The 22,907-nt window shown below is 36.6% G+C and overlaps 1 protein-coding gene across 1 annotated transcript in view; it reads right to left on the reverse strand.

Annotated features, from left to right (window-relative positions):
• Positions 1-22,907, reverse strand: part of LOC128855835 (signal transducer and transcription activator-like) — a 67,234-nt gene that overhangs the window by 18,953 nt on the left and 25,374 nt on the right. Inside the window, exons 2-10 of the mRNA XM_054091039.1 lie at positions 11,177-11,713; positions 6,092-6,982; positions 5,930-6,015; positions 2,107-2,248; positions 1,919-2,036; positions 1,634-1,853; positions 1,304-1,567; positions 1,051-1,236; positions 847-967 (exon numbers count right to left, since the gene is read on the reverse strand). Coding sequence (XP_053947014.1) covers positions 847-967; positions 1,051-1,236; positions 1,304-1,567; positions 1,634-1,853; positions 1,919-2,036; positions 2,107-2,248; positions 5,930-6,015; positions 6,092-6,982; positions 11,177-11,304 — 2,156 coding nt within the window. The 5' untranslated portion in view covers positions 11,305-11,713. The remainder of the gene's footprint in view (positions 1-846; positions 968-1,050; positions 1,237-1,303; positions 1,568-1,633; positions 1,854-1,918; positions 2,037-2,106; positions 2,249-5,929; positions 6,016-6,091; positions 6,983-11,176; positions 11,714-22,907) is intronic.

Here is a 22,907-nt window from a genome sequence, read left to right on the forward strand (position 1 = left end):
CTACTCATCACAGTACTGCATCCAGTCCCAGTTCCCTTATTAAACTCAGGATAGAACTGCGATGGATTAAGCGTATGGGCCTTTCTTCCGGCTGCAAATGGCTGAGATATCTCAACCTTTTTCGCGCTATAGCGCTGCGTTCAAGGAGAAGGTGCTTTGGAGTCTTCTGGGATTGGTCACATAAACGAAACAAGAGTCAGTGAACCATATCCCGATCATGTGTAGATGACTACGCAGTCTGCAGTGGCCTGTGAGAATGCCCGTGAGCATTTTCAGTTTATCTTTGAGGTTGGGATATGAGTTTTTTAAACATTTTTTATTTGTACCCTCCTAGTAAAGATTTCGCCTGGCGTAGCCCCATAGTTTGGTGCCAGCTAAGCTTCTTGATCGTGTGTTGTCCCATAGCAAAGAAGAGCTCGGATCCTATTAATGACGAGACCGCAACCTTTCTTGCTCAGGCGCCCGCTATTTCGATCTCAGTTATACCCCAGTCTTCTAGGGCAGAAATAAGCCGCTGCGAGTGCGTGTTCCTAACAAACTCAGCTTCTGGATACACTCAAGGACCAGTGAGGACTTAATCTCAGAACATATGATTTGAGCAGGCTGTTGCCACACTATAAAGGATTATAAATAATTATAAAGTTCGTAGTTTGTAACTAAAGCATAATTCCTAACTGCCAGTAGGATTAAATTTAAAAAATATTATTTAAACAGCCAATTATACGTTTTTGCGCTTTGCAGTTGCAAAACAAAAATACTAAGTAATCATTTAGAAAGCCTTTAAATAAAAGTAAGGATTAATAATAAAGTAAAAATTCGCCGTAATAAACAACAACAAAAACTTACTTTGGCATGGGTATATCTTGAGGCTGATGCTGCGGCGTGCCCACTACAGAACCACCCTCTATGGCCGGCACATGTGCCCTTATTGTATTTGCTACATAACCATCGCGTGTTGTTTGTTCTTCTACGAAATTTAAGTTCATTAAAAATATACTAAATTTAATTCCAAAAAAAAAATTATATAAAGAGCTGCAAGTTGACATTTACCGATATTATGAGAATAAAAGGTGCCAAATGCCTCGTCTCGTGGCAAATTCTTTGGATAAACAATGCGCAGTACGTTCAAGTCGTGTATGCGATCCGCCAAGCAGCGTATATTCAAATCTCGCGACGTCCATGGTGCCAGCATAAGTTTGTTGCCCTGGTCATCGACAAAAGCCACGGTTATGCCACCTACAGAACAGAAATACGTATTAATTATTGGCCATTTATAAGATTGCCTGCGCCAGAAGCGTCTTACCCAATTCGCTGTCTGAAAAGCGCAACAAAAATGTGCCACACTGCTGCATTGGCAATATTTCCTCCAAAGTCTTGCGTTTATTTATGAAACCCACAATCAGACCTTCTTTCCATAGATTCAATAAATGATCCTTTGTCAATTTCATAATTGCAAAGAACCAATCCCAGAATGTAAAGGATCGATCTAGCAAAGGTTCTTTGCAAAATTGCGCCCACGTAATGAATTCTGCATGCTCGCCTGCTTCATTGCGGAAAAGTTTCTCATCTAAATATATGAAAAAATGCGGTTTATTAAAAAGCGTTCAGGTTGGTTCAGCGAAAACTAACTCACAAAGAAAATTTAAATTATCTTCTGTTAAATTTCTGCCTGTCGCCGAGCCAAATTTGGTGTTTAAAGCCACAGACAGCTGTGCCCAACGCACTTTCTCCGGAACTTGGAAAGGTTCGCGTGTTATATCAGAAAAAGCATTATCCCAAGTAATTGTGGCCCAGGATTGTGGCTCCTGATTGCCGTGCACAATTACAACAACAGGCAAGGAAAGTGTCCAGCACTGCAAACAGAAATTCGAAAAAATTAATAACGAAATTTGATAAAATGCCAATATGTAATACTTACACTAATCTTAAATTCATTGAAAACGACTGTTGTGTAGAAGAGTAAGGAGAACTTTTCATCCATGACGCTTTCTGTGCCTTTCTTTTCGGCGCGCTTGATTTTCTTTAACTGCATATTTCTGTAAAGAGTTTGGTTTTTTTTTATCGATTAACTATTCGCAGACGTTGTAAAAATTAATTATTAAATACCTGAAACTTGCGGAAAATACGCGTGTCGCTTGTTGATATTCCATTGTGCTGACGTTGTTTAATATTTCGCCCGAGGATTGAGGAGCGCAAGTTTGCATATCTGAGTTGCTGTTTTGAGCAGCATGCCGCTGGGCTTGGGCCTCTGAAATAGTTTGTTATGAAATTATTGAATTTAAATTTTTCATATAATCATCTAAGTTTTAGAGCCAATGACTTTTGCCATCACATTTTAGTTGTAGCCGATTTTTTTCCAGAGCCTTAGAGGAGTATTCCAAATTAGCTCCCCCGACTCTGGGTGGAACGGCACTGTCATTCAGTGATGAGGCCCGCTACTTAGGTCTAATACTAGACAGAACACTAAGTTGGAAGGCAAATGTCGAAGATAGAGTAAAAAGAGCGACAATAGCACTCTACTCTTGTAAACAGCTGATAGGAATAAGTTGGTGTTTTTTCCCATCTATCGTATATTGGCTTTACACAGCAATTGTCAGACCAATCCTAACGAACGGCATACTAATATGGTGGCCGGCTTGAGATAAGTTATATATTAAAAAAACCATGGTACATGTACAAAGAATGGCCAGTGTTTGCATCTGCGGGCCCATAGGACTACACGCACAGAGGCACTAAATATTATGCTTAACCTTTTACCAATAGAGCAATTCGGTAAGCAAACAGCTGCCAAAGCAGCTCTCAGACTAAGAGAAATCGGCCTACTCAGAACGAACCAAAGGGGACACTATTCAATTTTAGAAAAAATTCCCCTGCACTCCTGGCACAACGGATTTCTGTAAGACCAAGGATATCAACTTAAATAAATCCTTCGTCAAAGTATTTTCTTCCAAAGAGGAATGAGATAACGGGCTTATTGTTAAGAAAAATGATATAAACATCTACACAGATGGCTCAAAACTAAACAACAAAGTAGGTGTAGGGGTTTACTCCGATAAACTCGGAGTGCGCCAATCATTTCGCCTACCTGATCATTGCAGTGTATTTCAGGCGGAAGTCACTGCCATAAAAGAGGGGCTTACGGTAAAAAAAACGAGAGTAATATCCACAAATGAAGTCTTCATATACTCGGGCACGCGCTTGAATCTAAAACACACTCGTCAAAAACAGTTTTAGAATGTTTTAAACTTCTAAAGGACGTATCTAATTGCTACAAAGTGCATATTATTTGGGTGCCAGGCCACAGGAATATAGCAGGAAACTGCAAGGCGGATGAACTTGCTCGAACCGGTACAACGCTCAACCTCCAAATGGATAAGACGCTGATACCCATGCCTATAACCACTTTTAAACCACTTATAGATAGGGAAACCATCAACAAGGTAAATACAAGTTGGCAAAACCTCACAACATGCGAACTTAGCAGACAGACATGGCCGAACTGGAACAGCGGTCGATCAAAAAGCTTGTAAAGATTTAACAGAGAAGCTATAAGAAAAAATTTAGGGATATTAACTGGTCAATGTTTAATAGGCAGCCACGCTAGATCGTTAGGACTCCCATACTTCGATTTCTGTAGAAGCTAATACAGAATGAGAGGAAACAGTCAGACACCTTTTATGGGAGTGTGAAAGCTTAGCTATGAGAAGGTTGCGCACTCTTTATACAGAATTTTTAACCGATGTAGCGGATGGTTTGAAAAGGAACACTTAGGGTAAGGATAAGCTCCAGTGGTTTCACAATGGACCTGCGAAAGGTCTAAGTGTGTCCCTACGACAACCACCCAACCTACCTACCTACCTACCTAGAGGAGGATATATTGAGCGGAGTAGACCCTGATCAGGGTAGCAAGAAAGGCAACTTGTAAATATCGAGGTTCAAAATTACAACCAGCACAGTATTTCCGAACTTTATGGCTGTCTCCTTCCTTTTTCTGAAATTTATGAACAATTTTTTCTTCCCGAAGTGGAATTTTTTCATCTACTCGCGCAGTCCATTTACAAAATGTCTCCAAAATTCCGTAACTGATATTTTTTGTCGGGTTACTTCTTGAAGGAGGAATAGGGAAATGACCCCAGCAGTGTTGAAATATAGCTCAAAGCTTAACTTTTTACTCCATTTGTGAGTCTTCTTCTGACAAGTCAATAGATCTCTATTATATTCAAATATAATTTTGGGTGTACAGCAAACTCCGAGTTTTGTGTTTACATTAATCATTTCACATGAATGTTTTGTGGTCAGGACCAAAATATCTCTCTTGTCCTTTCATTTTAACACAGTAATACCCTGAATATTTTCTGTAGCGATAACTTCTCTACGTTTCCAGCTAGATTTTATCACTTCAATTGGGGTTTTCTTACGATGTACACGAAATGTTCCAATGAAATGTGTGTTTTTGTCTATTAGGCGATTTTCCAAATCGATACAGTTGTGCCAGTTGTCAGTTCACAATGTGTGGCCTCTATGAAATAAGTTTTTCAATAGAGGCATTACGACATTTGTCGCATTTTCTCATCAGTTGTTTGGGTGCCGAATAATATTTGGCTGAATCCCTTTTGGATCAAACCATTAATTTCCGTCACAGATTTCATTAGCACCCTCCTGTGCTTCTCTCACTTCTTTTCTCCATTTCAATTCCCAGGCCTACTGAAATATCATCTATCTGATGATGACATCCGTAATGATCCTATGTGATGACATTCGTAATAGACGTCTGAATGATAAGAACACTTCGCTTGATTGTTCACTGTCTTCTCTTTCTAACATTTTCGGTTTTATGGGCGATAAATATTCTCAAGAACAAACCAAATTTTATACTCTCAAATGATATGTATATTTCTGTGACTTTGTGCTTGACTGAACGCTTCTTGAAGGTACGCAAGCGTATGCATTTCCCGTTTCACTGTCTCACTCAAAGAGAAGGAACAAAACTTTTCCTTATATCGAGTATGACTGCAAAAGTGAGACGTCCTACGCAGTGCGTAAAATCATAGTGGTCGACATCTCGTAAAGTCTCGATCAAACAGTTTAAATTTTTCATTCTAAAAAATTCGTTTGCTGTTTTTTGTTTGTTCCATTCAGTTGTCAGTTACAGGGTGTTAACAATGTCAACAAAGAGAAAAAAATTCGGTGCATTTTACAGTTTTTCTTTGATAAAGGCGTAAAAGCAAGCCAGGCGCTGAAATTCTGAATGGTGTTTATAGTGTCGAACTGTAACAACTATGTTAATTACGTGCAATTTTGGTTTCGTCAATTCCGTTCAGGAATTTTTGATGGTAAAGATGTATCACGCACAGGCAGTCCTGTCGTCGCAAATGTCGATAAAATCACAGAAATAATCGAGGTTGATCGGCATGTTAGTAATCGTAGCCTCGCCAAGGAGCTAAATATCGACCATAAAACAGTTTTAAACCATTTACGCAAAATAAAAAAAATGGATTTCTTTTCCCCTAAGCTAATTTTATAGTACATCAGTAAGAAGCAAGCCGCGGGTAAAGGTCTGAAATATTGGCTGCAATTTTATTCACCGAGTCTCTTATAGTCTACAATTATCAGCATAATAATCTGCAATCCGATCAGACGGTAATAAAATGGTGGCAGAACACTCCTAATGTGTCGTGAAAGCAATGAAATTACTCGTACTCTGAAACTTTCACATGTTATTCTGGCCACTATTTCAAGTATAAAATTAAAATTGGCTCTTCTACTAATACAATATAACAAATCATAGCATATAATATGGGTGTTAAGAAAGCTTTATAAATAACTAATAGCCCTATATTTCGTTTCAAAAATAACTGACACAAATACCAGTTGATACAGCTTAGTCTTAACATCATAATAATAATACTTGTGGCAGTCTGTCACTTACCTGAGAGTATAACACATTCTATAATCGGATTGTTTGAATATAAGCCAAGTTGCGGCCCAATCAGCCATCGTACAGCGGCGGCAAATCTGTAATATGAAACAAAAATATTTAATTGAAAACAGCCATTCCACACTCCACCTGTACCTTTCTTTCCACACTTACCTCGTATGTGTTTTCATGACTTGGGGAGGCTGGCGCTCTACTATAAAAGCAGATAAGACAAGCATCTTTTGTACAGATCGTACGTGATTTAGCAAATCAGTAAGTACGGAATCTTCACCCTCACTCATTATCCGCAGACTGCTGACAAAAGCATGGATTTTAGCAACCATATCGACTAGCATCTCCACGCAGCGTTGTATGTCGTCTAAGTCATCGTGAAATGGCGCCCCATTGCCGGCCAACGCTTGATTTCGTTGCCACATTTTCAATGCCATTATCACTTGATCCTGTATCGTATCATATTCGCTGATGACGCGTCGCAAATCGTTCACTACCACCTGCTTACGGTCACACAAAATCAGATATTTGTCCTTGTATTGATTATCCAGTTCCTGTATCTCTTGTGGCGTCAACATTGCACGTGTCTGATTGAAATATTTGCAAATTGCCTCCTGTTCACCTTGGACGCTCTGTATGGCTAAACGCATATTCTCAACATCGACAGCCAGTTTTTGTATGCGCGCTGGCAAAGCGTACGCATCCTCGGCTATATGCACATCACCAAGGTGACCGCCAACGCCGCTCAAATATGGATTACACGTATTCATACCGATCCCATTCACATTGCAACCTACAACAGCCGGATTATACATGTGGGGGTTTTGAGGCATTGCCTTCAATGCCTGAAGTTCCAGTCTGATACCCCTTTTTAGATATAAATAGAGCTTTAAAGGTTCTATTTGTTGAAGATCTTTGCAAATTCGTGAAATATCCTTGTTAAATTGATCACGATTAGATTTAAAAGACTTGAGCTTTAGTTTGAGCTCCTCGCAGAATGAGTTTGCTAATTTTACGGCCAATTCATAGGTTGGCGCTATTTCAGGTGGGTTTCTGTAAGACAAATAATTTAGGTGTGTAATAAACATTTTTCTCAAATTTAAGAATTAATTTCAAACTATTACAATACTCAAATACAGATATGGTCATTAAAATAGGTACGCTGCGTTTATCTACCGATTTCCTTGTGCGGCTCGGAAATTTTCTTAAATATTTTAGAATTTTTTTTTTGTTTTTACAAATGGCGCCACTGCTTCGACGTGAATTTAAAAGACCCATTATATTAAGTTGCGTTATTGGTTGCACCGATGCGGTTATTTTCGGATAATGTACTTTTGCGTGGCCACTAAAATAGGTACTTTGCCGACAGCTCTCACATTTTAACTAATTAAGTGGCGACCGCCATAGCCGAATGGGTTGGTGCGTGACTACCATTCGGAATTCGTAGAACGTAGGTTCGAATCTCCGTGGAACATGAAAATTAAGAAAAACATTTTTCTAGTAGCGGTCGCTCCTCGCCAAGCAATGACAAAAAAAACTATTTGCCGTTCGGAGTCGGCTTGAAACTGTAGGTCCCTCTATTTGTGGAATAACATCAAGATGCACGCCACAAATAGGAGAAGGAGCTCGGGCAAACACCCGAACAGGGTGTAAGCACCAATCAAAAAAAAAATAAATAAATAAAAAATACAAATTAAAAAAAAATTAAAAATATTGAAGGTAACGTATTCATTTAACCCTACGTTGGACACTTTTTTAAAACCTTCGGTTGGGCACCCGGGTCTGGCCTTTTTTCGTTCTGTTCGAGGATCCTTTTTAAAAGTTTACATCCATAAATCGAGAAATTAAAATTTTCTACCTGGAAGCCATAATAGAAATATATTAAATTCACGGCCAAAGTCGAAAAAGTCTGGCCGAAAAACTTGGTGTTAAAAACTAATAATTAATATGAATTTCTTTTAAAGAAGGGTCGTGCGCTCCGTTACACAGTTGAGAAGCTATTGTTGTCAATCTTCGAAAACAAAAAAATAGCACAAATTTAACGCTGAGTCACTTCGAACGACTAAAACAGTGCCGTTAAGCCCAAAAAAAATCCACAGAACGACGTGGTGGCAAACAGAAAACGACTTCCACTATAAGAGCACAAGTCACGGTATGAAAAACTGGTATAACATGCTTCGGAGCGTTGAAACCGAAATAAATTTATTTGGAAATGATGCTGGGCGAAATGTCGGTTCACAAAAAAACAAAAAACAAAAGACAACTAAAACAAAAACCAATCAACACACCAACAACAGAACAAAAAAAACAAACAACAAAAGCAAAAAACAACAACGGAAACGAAAACAACAAAAAAACTTAAAAAAAAAATAAAAACACAAAACAGAAAACTAAAAAACTAAAACAAAATTAAAAAAACAAAACTAAAAAACCAAAAAAACAAGACCACAAAAAAACAAAAAACTAAACAACAAAAACACTAAAAAAAAATTTTTAAAAACTAAAAACAAAAACAAAACTAAAAACAAAAAAAAAAAAAAAACACTAAAAACAAAAAAAAAAACACCAACAAAAAAACCACCCCAACAAAAAAAACATTCAATCATGGTGTCGTCAACATAATGATTTGAAGATTCTTCTCTTGGTATTAGGACATAATCACCTCATAACCAATCAAATAGATGAATTTGTTGTCGTTTCAATCGACAGTCGGTTCTACGTTACCGAAACGACCCGGATTTATATCCGGCCAAGGACTGCCACTCCACCAGCATTCCCCGTATGTAAATATGGCTGCTACAACGACAACAACAACTACTACTACGAATTTCTTTACAAGGGCATACCTAAAGAAATGATGCTACCAAAACTCTGTACCAAAACACTGCTCAATGTTGGTACGTGGATGGGTTTTACCAAATAATGCTAAAGTTATGGATTGGACAAGCCAAACCACCCGACCTAAACCGCATTGAAAATCTTTGGGAAGATTTAAAGAAGCAAATCGAGAAGGAAACATTCCCAAAAAGGAAAGATTTCTGGCAAAAAATTAAAGAAATCTCGCAGAAACCTGCCGCAAATGGCAATCAAGGTGGACACAGTGGTTCTTGATTAAACTTTGATAATTCAAACAGCATTTTATGCAAAAATAAGGGATTTCTTTTTCTCCAAAATAATATTACCGGCGATGGAACAATAAGCTGTATGAGCATTACGATGACATAGGCATAGTGCAGCGAATAAAGATCCAGCGGCTCTGAAAGTAGCGATGCGGTACCTGCTGGTGGTAGCAGAGAAAGAGGAAGACCTCTTCTGCGTTGGAAAGATCAGACGGAGAAGGATTTGGCTTCCCTTGGTGTGTCCAATTGGCGAAGGTTAGCACGAGAAAGAAGCGACTGGTGCGTTTTCTTAAACTCGGCCGAAATCGCGCCAATCAGGAAGAAGAAGAAGAAGAAGAATATGGTTGGCTATTATTTTTCAATAGATAAATAAGAGTGATTTTTTTTGTAATTTTCGTCTCTGAGTACCCGGAAGACCCGAGGACCTATCTCGTAGGCAACAAAATTTACCAAGTAACAAGGAATTTATTTAAAATACGAAACAAGCACAAAATTTACTGAAAGGTAAAGTTTCACACCAGGGTAGATTTTACTACCAATCTATTGGGTTATCCGGAAAGTAATTGCCGATTTTACATATAGACAACGTTGATAATTGTTTTGAACAGCCTGTGACTATTTATTCTTTTATTATTTATTTTTTTGACATCTGTTAGTTCTTTTAGCTTGCTTTAGAAAAAAAGTGCGCGTAATTTTGTTTATATTTATTTGTTTGGTGTCAATTTCAATATGGAGCCCACAAAAGAGCATTTACGTCATACTTTACTTTATTATTTCCAAAAAGGAAAAAGCGCAGAGAATGTTGCTAAAAGTTGCGTGATTTGTATGGTGATAAAGCCTTAAAAGAAATACAATGCCGAAATTGGTTTATCAAATTCCATTCTGGAGATTTTTCACTTAAAAATGAGCCACGTTCAGGTCGGCCAAGTGATGTCGACGTCCTTATCAAAGCTTTAATTGAATTGAATCGTTATGTAACTTTGCGTGAGATTGGAGAGAAGTTAAATATACCAAAATTAACCGTTCATGAGCATCTAAAGAGTCTTGGACTGGTAGAAAAGCTTGATATTTGGGTACGACATGAATTGAAAGAAATTCATTTAACAAACCGAATCAACGCTTGTGATATGCATCTTAAACGCAATGAAGTCGATGCGTTTTTGAAGCGGATTATCACTGGTGATGAGAACTTGGTTGTTTACAATAACGTCAATCGAAAACGATCATGGTCCAAGCATGATGAAGCGCCACAAACCACTTCAAATGCTGGCACTTCACCAAAAGAAGATTATGCTGTCAGTTTGGTGGGACTGGCAGGATGTGGTATATTTTGAGCTGCTTCAGAGGAACCAAACGATTAATTCGGATGTCTACTGCCAACAATTGGACAAATAGAATACAGCCGTCAACGAGAAGCGACCACCAGAATTGATCAATAATCGTAAAGGTGACATATTTCATCAGGACAACGCTAGGCCGCATACATCTTTGGTCACTCGCCAAAAACTGCGAGAGCTTGGCTGGGAACTTTTGATGCATCCACCCACCATTTAGCCCTGACCTTGCACCGTAAGACTACCATTTGTTTCGGTCGTTGCAGAACTCCTTAAATGGTAAAATTTTCGGCAATGACGAGGCTATAAAATCGCACTTGGTTCAGTTTTTTTTGCAAACAAAGGCCAGAAGTTCTATGAGCGCGGAATAATGAATTTGCCGGAAAGATGGCAAAAGGTTATCGTACGAAGTGGTAAAATATATAATTGATTAAAGTTCATTCTAAGTTTTAATAAAATTGTATTTACTTTCTTTTAAAAAATCCGTAATTTCTTTACGGACAACCCAATAGAATAGACCTGTTACAGTACAAGTACGTAAACATACTAATTAAGATCCAAACGAATCAAAGCACTTACAAACAATTACAATAAATACCACAAATATTTTAAATTACACACACATATGTATCCACACAACACGCACATCACTTTAGAAGACCGCTCGCAACGCAATTAATGCAATTGCAATGAGAAAAATAAACTACAACCTAGTTTTAATACACAAAGTTTGCTCGCACACGCTTAAAACAATCACTTCTATCCACTTGCAGACGTTTGCCAATTTTACTTACATTAATAATTGTTCTTCAATCCACCACGCTAAGCGCATGCGTATTTCCGTGAGACCCTTCTTTTCGTAGTACTCACGCATTTGTTGTTCGAGCTCGGGAAAGCATCCAACACTCAACCACAAACTCATTGCGGCGGTTGATGAGTACAATAAGCAACTTGTGAATTTATGTCAATTTAATGCTGATTTTATGCACACAAATGAAAAATTGATCGAATCGTGCAAAACTTTTAGTTTGGTTATGATTATTTCATTTGGTCAATTGAGAGTGTGTAAGTGGCCGCGTTGATGGCGAGTTCTGCAAACTATGTCTGTGTAGTGGTTATAGCGGCGGTGTGGTAGTGTTTATGGTGGCAATGGTAGTGGCAGTGAAGGTGATGGTGATGGTGATGATGATATCCCTGCACCACAGTATGTGAAAACTCCAATGAATGCACTTCACAACCGGAAATGTTACTAGGAATGAATTTTGCGTTGCCAAATGTGTTGATGAGTGGTATTTGTTTTTGATTTTATTTTAATTTTTTTTAATGAAAAACTAAAAAAATGAATGAGGAAATGTGTGGCATTAGCGTAGCGCAAAGTAGATTTATTAGATATTTCAATTAGAATTTAGTTATAGTACAATAAGTAAATGCATTAAGTATCTAAGCAAGTGCATTAGGGTGGCCATATTTTTTTATATGAAAGACAAAAATATACAGTGAACTAAAAAGAAACTGGGAGACTAACATTCAAAAAATTCAAATTTATATAAATAAAGAAATTCTTCTTCTTCTTGAAATTAATCACAGATTTTTAAGAATTCATTTGCGTTGAATATATATCATTTTTAACTATTCAATTTGCATACTTGCTGTTTTATTATAAACAGTAACTCCGTTTATATACATAATAACCTCAAAAGTATAATTTTTCAAAATCAAACAAAAAGTGGGACACCCTAATTTTTAACACATTTAAGTAAGCTATGAGTATTCTATCTTTTTTTTTTTTTGAGCTGCAAAAGTTAGTGCATTTCTCACATTTTGCCATTGACGTTGCAAGTTTTTAAGAGCGAAGATGAATAAGCAAGCATCGAGTGATTTTAAAGAACTGATGATGAAACACCATTCCGAAGGGAAAAGCGTGCGTCAAATCGCAAAAATAAAAAATGGATACTTGTATATAGAAAATATATAATGAAAAACATTCGTTTCTTAGAAAAAGTGGTACTGGAAGAGTTTCCAAAATTAACTCAAATGTGACCAAGAGAATTAGCTATGCACTTAGTAAACGAGAACCTGAACATTTCTGCGTTAATCTTGCCAAATCTCTCAAAAATTCGTCAATTGTGGATGTACATCCACAAACTCTCAGAAATTTTTTGCACAGTAACGAATACAGAGTGTAGCCTCCTAGCAAAAGTCCCCGTCTCTCAAGGATTAATGTGAGTAGAAGGTTGAGCTATGCTAAAGAATTCATTAGCAATCTGAATAAATTTTGGAGCAACGTTATTTTAAACGACAAGTCGAAATTCAACTTATTTGGATAGAATGGTGGCAGTTTTGTCGATCGGTACTGTGAAACAAGACGGCGGGCATGTAAAGATTGGATTTGGAACGGATTGTAGGATATATCCGAACCAGAAGATGCTAAAGAAGTAAACGTGAAAAGCAACGAATGTTACCGAAAAAAATTTTGCCTGTGTGACCGTGAATGAAACATCAAAAGAGAATTTCCAGTCGCTCCCCCTTCCAGACGTCCCCGTGTGTAAATCGACACTAAGCCTGCTTCCCTTTGCGCTCTTAATAACGAAGTGGCCCATTTTCTTGGCCTGTCATTAGAAGACATCGATCAAAATAATTAATAAACACAAAAATCTAAATTATACAAAAATCGGATCCAATTTGTGATCCACATATTTCGTTGAGGTTGGCAACGCAACTGGCAATGATTAGTGAATGTTGCCAATAAACTGAAGTCATTTACACAAAGCACTAAATCAAAAAATAATTAAAAAACAAAATTAAACAAAAATCAAAAAAAAATTAAAAAAATTTAAAAAAAATAAAATAAATAAATAAAAATGAAATAAATACATAAAAATAAAATAAATAAATAAAAATAAACTAAATAAATAAAATATAAAATAAATAAATAAAAATAAAATAAATAAATAAAAATAAAATTATAAATAAAAAATAAAAATAATAAAAAATAATAAAAAAAAATTAAATGAATATCGAATATGAAAATAGAATAAATAAAAAATAATACAAAAAAATTTTAAAAAAATTATAAATAATATTATTAATAATATTAAGGAACATCTAAAATAAAAAATTAATTTAAAAAAAATTAAAAATAAAATTAAAAAATAATAACAAAAAAGATAAAAATATATAATTAACCCTTCGACGGGCCAGTATCACTGAGGACGAGAGGTATTGGAGTGGGTAATAAAGAAAATAAATCCGTTGAACGATATAAAAACTAAGGCTTTATTTAACACAAGAAAAAATTTTCATCAATCAAAAACGGATTTCACTTCTACTGGACGAAGTAATGCCGTCATCTTCCGTCTTATCAGATTCAAAGTAATATTCGTCAGAACTGTCACTATCTAACGTATCATCTCTAGATCGCTTAGCCATCGTGCATAGGATAAACTATAAAATACATAAAAAGCCTGTTCGTTCCTCTGCCAGTGAAATTCCTCTGACTCTACCGTCGACTCACATCGTAAGTTTACATTATAAGGAGGATAAGACTTCATCGTCCCCTTAGTGTAACAATAGCCCATGTGCTCATAGGCTATTATTTTTTTATTGAATTTTTGGATTCTCCATCGTCGATTTTATATGTGGTCAAAATTTTGTCAAATTCTAGTTCCACAAAGTGGGTCAAAACGTCAGTCAAAAACTAATAAATATTTACAGACATAACGAGATTTGAGTGAGAGCTACTTTCGACAAAAAGTTTGAAATTCATTTTCTCAAAACATCAAAAAATGTATAGGCTATTTTAATACTAAGGGACGTCATCGCTAATAGCCCTTAATGTATTTGAATGAAAACGTTTTTTACTACAGCAATGCGTATCTTATCACTCAGACGACAGACGTCGCGAGCCTTGCAGCTAAGAACTATTTTAAGCGGCTATATGCTGACACGCGTCCGAGACGGTAAAACGGCTTGGGCGGATATATGCCGACACTCGTTCCTAAAAGGTTAAAATAAAATATTTGCATTTCAATATGCAAAATATTAAGGGGGGAAACCAGTTTAGACTGATCAAAAAATCGAAATATTTTTTATTGTATAAATTGTTGGTATAACTACTCAAGAATATGTGGTAAAAATTTTAAAAGGAAATTCGCATTATTCCCGATTTTATGAGCACCTAAGTGACCGCCCGTCGGTTCGGCACCGTAGCGCGCGGTAGTTAGAACGGTGTTTTTCTCGAAAGGACTTTTTTCAGCTGGTGGGCAAAAGTTATCGACCAATCGTTATGAAATTTTTGGGGAGTGTTCTTTATTCGATTCTAATTTATATGACCCTAATTCTTGGATTATATTATCATTAAAAATATTTTTTTAAGCAAAATAGATGAAATAATATTGTATGAAAAAATGGCATTGTGTTCCAGCCGCTCAAAAACATGCAATTTTAAATATTATTTTATCAAAATTAGGTTCATATTCTTAGGAAACATGTTGTGAATGAAAAAAAATTGTTGTTCATTACAGAGAAAAATTATAACTTCAGGAATGCCCACCAGCCAGATACTCGGATGGCGCTCGTCCATGAACAGCACGCTCTAACGCCACTATTTCCGGCGGAAATAGCTTGAAAAAATTTAAAAGTGTACCTAAAACCATTAATAAAATACTTAGAGGGTTTAAACAATTTCTGATTATTCCTTCCTTGTTAAAAAAATGCACGAAAAACACAAAAATTTCGCCCTCCTAAACCGGTTTCCCCCCTTAAGGTCCGCTTTCTTAATTAGCCTCTAACGTTAGAATTCATTTCATCTGGCGATAAACACGTTTTCGAAAAAAATGTTTTATTAGTGCAATAAATCGAGCCGATTTGGTATTTGAAAATTAGTTGATGTGCTAATTGAAATTTTTAATTAGTTAAATTTAAAGTGAAATTAATTGAAGAGGTATTAATTAAGGCAACGTAAATAAAAATTAGCAGGTTTAGTCAAGTTCATTAGCAAAGCTGATTTTTATTTCCAGCCTTGCAGTAGTTTCGGCACTAACAAATTTATCTTTGCTATGCAGTACAGAAATAGTTTGGTTATTAACTTTCAATTTATTGGTTAAATGGGAAAATGGTAAAATTTTAGATCTCTTCTTTTCGCCAAGAGTTAGCAAGTGGCGAATAGAGGAAGCAACTAGGACAGATGAGCATACATATGTTGGCAACGCGGAAAGAAAGCTGCCTTAAATTACATGCGTTATTAAAGCAGTGCGTTATACCAGTCTAAGAGCTATAGCCATACCCGCTAGTGGTGAATCTTGCTCGATAACTTTGTTGTTGTTTTCACATGCAAATTTTTCGTCAAGTTAATCAAGCATAGAGATAGCGCGCAGAAAAGTGGCGAATACAAGGCGCCTAATATTTTTCTTAGCTATAATATTGCCTTTTATTGAGAAATATCTGAATTTTTACGTAATTCTTTAGACTTTTTGATATGATTTTCTTTGAAATTTAATCATTTTTTATGCGACGCTGCCCTTATGTAATTCGTTTGGGAAATAGGCGATCACAGCAGTGGGAATTTTTTGACGACCAGCTGAGTGTGTTTACTTATGGATCTGCACAAATTTGTTTTTGTTCTTCTTTTTAAAAGATTCATAATTTTTCATTCACAATAGATATCAACTGTCGTTTTCGCCAGTGTTGCCAACGATTATTACCCCAATCCGCTTTAAACCGCAATTAGTGGTGCTTTAGTCATAACGCCATAGCCGCAAGATTACAGCATTTGTCGATTAGTCATGCCGTAACCATAAACAGCTGATATTAAAGTCGAATTAATAACAACATTTGCATTTCGTCATAAAAAACTGGATAATTTTCCACCAAGTCAATTAATTTTTCGTCGTTCATTCCTAATATTAAAATTTTTAACACAAATATAAAAAAAAATGTCCAGTATTTCACAGCTGCTTACGGTTACGGGGAGCAAAAACCAAAATTCAATAGATGCATAGGGCTACGGTTATGGTTACGGATTTATGGTGCGTCATCTTCCATTTGTTTCAGTGATCAGAACATCTGGTTGATATGGTTACTGTAAGGCACTACTAATTGCAGCTTAAATTATGGGAATTACTTGTAGTAGTTGATCCGGCTTATATATATATGTTGTTCCACAAATGGAGGGACCTACAGCTTCAAGCCGACTCCGAACGGCAGATATTTTTAGAAGGAGCTTTTCGAGGGCAGAAATACACATGGAGGTGTGCCATTGCCTGCCGAGGGGCGACCGCTATTAGAAAAATGTTTTTCTTAATTTTGGTGTTTCACCGAGATTCGAACCTTCGTTCTCTCTGATCCGGCTTACTTGCACTTAATTTCTCAGATAATTCCGAATTGAGTCCTTAATCCCGATTAACGCCACCGTCTATCCATGCTATTAAACAACTTTATTATTATTATTATCAAACAGTTTTAGGCTGTTAATAAATCTTAAAACTGTTGTAGGCTTAATTTCTACCAGGAGGTTTGGATTTATAGCCCCATTTCCCAGGTAATTTAGTCTGCGTCGTGCCACTGCCGGGCAGTCGCATAGAACGTGTTCTGCTGTTTCTTGTGCCTCTTTGGAGAGTCTACAGAAATGGTTTTCTATCGCACCTATCTTTTTCATGTGAAAATTAAGTTTACAGTGTCCTGTGTGTAGTTCACTGTAAAGTTTTATGCCTTTTTTTGCTTAGGTTAAGGATTGCTTCTCCTTTATCCGTTCTGGATCTATGAGTCATCTTTTCGATTGCCGCATGCCCGATTGGGCTCTCCAGTAACCGATTAGGCCTCGTTGTTCCTGCTCACGCAGAAAGGCACTTTTGAAGCTGTTATTTACCCCGCAGAAAGGTTCAGGACCTATGAAGGGAGTGTTTGCCCCTTTTTCGCTAAAGTGTCCGCAATTTCATGCCCTTCATGTCCCGGAACCCACACCAAGCGAACAAAGTTTCTTGATGCTAGGGTGTTGAGGATTTTAAAACATTCCCAAACCAACATTGATTGGAATGAGTTGCTATCCAGCGATTTTAGAGCTGCTTGACTGACAAGAAAGAATGGTAATATTGGCACCGCGCGCGCCTGCCGCAGACATACAACTTTAAGTTGTGGTCGTAATTTATCAGCATTTCCATAAGTTGATTGCTTCATCGCCAGCTTCATCATGATAAGAATGTTAATGTTGAACGACATTATGATATTACACGATCATACAAAAATTATGAATGCGGGTACGTTTGTATTGTTACGGATTTTATTACGTTAAAATCTCAAAAAATCACTCACAGTATTTAGACGCAAAATTTGTCATGTCCCCGTTTAAAAATTAAATACAAATACGAATTTAAAAATCTTTGATTAAGTACAGAAGATTAAATCCAATTTTTGTTTTCGGTACATCCAAGGCACATTGAACGGGTAGTATCAGTAGAGCAAATATAACAAGACCAGTGAAAATTGGTCTCTAAAGTGATAAAATCTATAAAAAACAAAGTTTAACAGCACTCAGAGTAATATAAAGAAAATTTTACACCAAATAAATAGAAAAATATTAAATCAGCTGCTCCACTGCTACTACCTGTTCAATATATATTTTATATGTATGCATGTAATGCTTCCTATTTAAATATGAAATGACTAATATGTAAGTACATACATACATATGTATTCCGATTTTTTCTCCAAATCACACAACGGCAAGCACCAATGTGGGCGCAACAAATGAACCCTGATGTTGATGAACCATATTTTTATTGGCTTGGTTTTAATTGCTGTGATATTTATAAAGATTTTTAAATGACCACATTTTATGAGTAATTCACAATGTACATTTCCTTATCGACACACAGAGATTACTCTATTTAATATAGCTTTTATGTACTTCTTGCACTGTATATAGGCACTTCACATTATTCACTTTTGCGTACGTATATATTTCGATGCACAAACTTTCATCTATAAAATACTAATAGACAAAATGCATTTCTTAAATATTTTATACACCGCGTTTTGACAAAACTCTGAGCCGTGAATGGAAAACAATTCTTGAAGAACACTCAGCTAACCGCTACAATTCGACGAGCTATAATGAATGCAAATGAAGAAAAACCATAAGCAATAGAAAATTATACGATTTCCCGAGAAAATGTCGGCTGAACTGGAGAGCTAGTCAAAGTTATACGCACTGCGTGAGCCTTGAAAGTAAAACAATATCGTAGGGAAGCGCATTTACAAACACAATAAAAGACGTGACTAAAAATATAAATAACCTTTGCAACAACAACAAGCCGAACGCCAAACAAACAAATCATTTGACCGGTGAGTGAGGCCAGCCAATGAAACGGACAAGCAAAACAAATACATATACATACGCACAAACGTGCATACGATTACACCCAAAAGATTTCATAGCGCAGCAAGGTAGTTAGATAAAGAATACAAAAACAAATTTGGAAGCCTTCGGCACAGTAATTCACGAACCACCTCAACTAAACGACGAATGTGAATGTGCAACGATAAGGATCTATGTGCATACACACGCGCATACATATCCATGTGCACACGAGTGTTTGCTTGTACGTATCATACAGGAGATTGAAAAATGAGCACAGTCGCGGCGACGCGTACAAGACATTTAAATGATAGAGAAAAGTGAAGGTAATTTTCCAACCCATCATCAGGTAGGTCAATTTCTAGTTAAGCAAGTCGCTGCACTGCAATCTACAAATGCATATTTATACACAGTTCGTTTTGTTTCCGCCTTCTCTCGTCGCTGTAAAACCTGTTACCGAGCGATTAAGAAGTTTCTACCAACTAAAGTATGTATGTATGTGTGTATAAGAACCAAATTTACTTGGTGTCTTTGAAATGTTCAAAATACCTATATTTATTTGCATGGCGACATAGCGAAATTAGTTCAAGGTGCCTAATGCGGGCTTTGAAATATAATTATTCTATTATCAGCAGTTTTAACGCTACCTTTGAAGGTAGTTGAGGCTATTTTCATACATGCAAACATACATACATACAAACATACAAAAATGCATACAAACATACATACAGTCAATGTCAAAAGAAAGTGTACAAACTTGGAATGTATTAATATTAGCTTTATTCAATACTTTGATGGGTGATACAAAGAAACATATTATATTTTTTTAATTCATATTTAATACTATTCGAGTTTATACAAAAACATAAACAAAATTATTACAACGAAAAAAGTTATGAACGAAAAATCTTATATACTTCATAGTTTAGGCGTCAAATGAAAGTGTACAGAAGAGCAGGATGCATATTCAGTAATTTGTATGCTTTCCATTTGCCTTTATCACTGCTTGCAAACGTCGTGGCATAGAATTAACAAGGTTTGCAGTCACTTCTGGTGCAATTTTCTGCCATTCTTCAGAAATGCGGCTTTGAACATATCCTTACTAGTAATGGTTTTTTTTCGGATTTGTCTGTCTAGGTGCTCCCACAGATGCTCAATGGGGTTAAGGTCCGGTGACTGGGGAGGGTGATCTAATTGCTTGGATACGTGATATAGCATCCATTCTTTGACAACTTTCGCAGTGTGCTTAGGGTCGTTGTCTTGTTGAAATACCCAAGACCGATCCAAGCTCAATTTTTCGACACTAGGGCGCAGGTTATTCTTCAATATGTTAAGATAGTCTATTTTATTCATACTGCTTTCTATGAATGTCAAATTACCTACCCCGCCAGCGGCCATACACCCCCATACCATCACCGAGCTACCCCCATGCTTCACAGTGGATACTACATTACCTTCTGCAAGTGTCGTATTTCTGGTTCGCCACATTTTTGTTGCTTTTTTCTTGCCGAACACCTCAAATTTGCTTTCGTGTCGCTAAATAGTACGTTATTCCAAAATGAAACGCCGTTATACTGGTACTTTTTAGCAAAGTTTAATCGCTTTATTTGATTGGTTTTCGAGATAAGAGGTTTTTTCCACGGAACTCGCCCATAGAGACCGTTCGCATACAATGCTCAACGAATTGGGCTAGCACTAACCGGCTTTCCAGACGTTAGATGTGGGCAAACTGTAATGAGGGGAATCCCAAAATTAAAACAGAAAGAGCTGAGCTATTACAGTTTTATTCAGTGATTGAGGTTAAAATGACGCATCGAAGCAGCATTTCGCTTGAAAAAAAGTTATTAATGATTAACAAAGTTAATGAAGGAAAGAAAAAAAAAAAAAGATATTGCCAATGAATTCGGAGTTCTTCCCAGCACTTTATCAAATATTTTAAAAAATAAGGAAGTGATTTTAAAAAATGCGGAGGATTTGGCAGTAAATACCAAACGCAAAAGACTTCGACCTTGTCATTTTGAGGATATTGACGAAGCAATGCTGAAATGGTTACTCGTTGCACGTGGTAAGAATCTCCCTTTATCTGGACCATTATTGAAGCAAAAGGCCAAAGATTTTGCGGAAGCACTAGGACACCACGAATTTGAGGCAAGTACAGGTTGGTTAGACAAGTTCAAAAGTCGGCATGGCGTTATTCAAAAGACATTATGTGGGGAAAGTGCTGACGCCAACATAGAAAACCATGATGAATGGGTAACGAACGTCTTACCGAAATTAATTGAAAATTACAACATTAACGACATTTTAATGCCGACGAGACTGCTTTGTTTTTCAAATGCTTGCCAACTAAAACACTGGCATTCAAAAATGAAAAATGCTTTGGTGGGAAGCAAAGCAAGGAGAGAATACCTGTCCTGGTGGGAAGCAATATGACTGGATCAGAAAATCTAAAATTGCTGGTAATCGGAAAGGCCAAAAATCCGAGGTGCTTCAAGGGAATAAAATCTTTAGGTGTCGATTATGAGTTTAACAAAAAAGCATGGATTGTAAAACTCGACAAAAAATTTTGTGATCAAAACAGAAAGGTGTTGTTTTTTGTTGATAACTGCACTGCCCACCCTAAAGATGTAAGAGACAAGTTGAGAAACATTCATCTCGCTTATTTTCCTCCCAACATGCCTTCGTTACTGCAACCAATGGACGAAGGCATTATCTACAACATGAAACAACATTACAGAAAACGAATTTTAACGAATATATTGACTCAAGTGGATGAGGGAAATTCTGTTGTGGCCATAGACTTGCTGCAAGCAGTTCGAAATCTTAGCAATGTATGGAATGTCTATGTTAAACCAGAAACAATTGCCAACTGTTTTAAAAAGGCTGGATTTTCAAAAGATGCTATGCAGATTCCATTTGAGCATTGGGATGAAGAGGACCTTCTTTCAATATCAGATTTGGCTGCTTTACAGTCTTCATTTAAAAAAGTAGCAAATATCGAAACATCGTTTGATGACTACGAAAATGTTGATAATGGTGTGCGGATACAGATACAGATACAGGTACGGATACAGATACAGATACAGGTCAAGATAAAGATAAAGATACAGATACAGATACAGATACAGATAAAGATAAAGATAAAGATAAAGACAAACAACCCATCCGAAGAAGATATTCTCAACAGCATTTTTGAAAGTCGCGGAGTTCCAGCTGAACCTGGTAAGCATTTATCTTTTTATAGTCAAACAAAAATTTAATATGTAAATATTATTTCAGACAACGATGAACACGATTTGACCGTTGAAGAATTGGCAGAAACTGAGTAGGCATTACCTACGTTGATACAAGCTGCTTCATCCATTAGCGTAATTAGAACCTTTGTGGAAATGAGGAGTGACGTGCCGATTAATGTTTTCAACTCTCTACATTATTTGGAAGCTTTTATTGAAAATGAAAAACGGAAGACTGTAATTCAAACCAAACTCACTGATTATTTTAAATAAAATTACATAAAAAATCAATGTTTCTTTATAATGAAGTTTCTATATAGTGAAGTGATTTTCAGGTCCCGTGCGAATTCACTATATGGAAGTTCGACTGTACATTATTATTTTGCTTAAATTATTTTCATGGCGGCTAATGCAGCAGAGTAATGATTCACTAATGGGTAATGCAGTTTTTCGCACATTTCAATGAAACGAAAAATGCAGGAGCAAAAGCATATTATCTTTGATAAAATTATTAGTTGAATCGATTTAAAATTTGTAAGATTGTAGCTTTAGTTGACCTGTGTAGGCCTTTGGGCATTAATAGGAACACTTTTTTCTTACAAATTCCGCTTCCAACGGTCTCTCCTTAATCTGCGGTGCATCGGTGTAGGGCAATACTGAAGAATGCAAAACCTTGCAGTTTTATTCTCTACTCTGCAAACGTGCAGATTTTCCAGTTTTTTTCAGGTTTACTGAAAATTGCCGTGACAATTCCAAAGCCCAAAACTGCCCTGGAGTGCTTTGAACCTGGTTGATTGCCTTATTATAAGTAATTCGCTACGTCATGGTAGACTATGTATGAAGATAGTTGATACTTCCTTCGTTGCGAGTTTGTCCAAAATCTTATTTCCTTCAGGCACTGGAAGGAAGGTACGACCGCAGAACCAAGCATTCCGATGG

Source organism: Anastrepha ludens, chromosome 2 (assembly GCF_028408465.1).
Source record: "Anastrepha ludens isolate Willacy chromosome 2, idAnaLude1.1, whole genome shotgun sequence".
Lineage (NCBI taxonomy): Eukaryota > Metazoa > Arthropoda > Insecta > Diptera > Tephritidae > Anastrepha > Anastrepha ludens.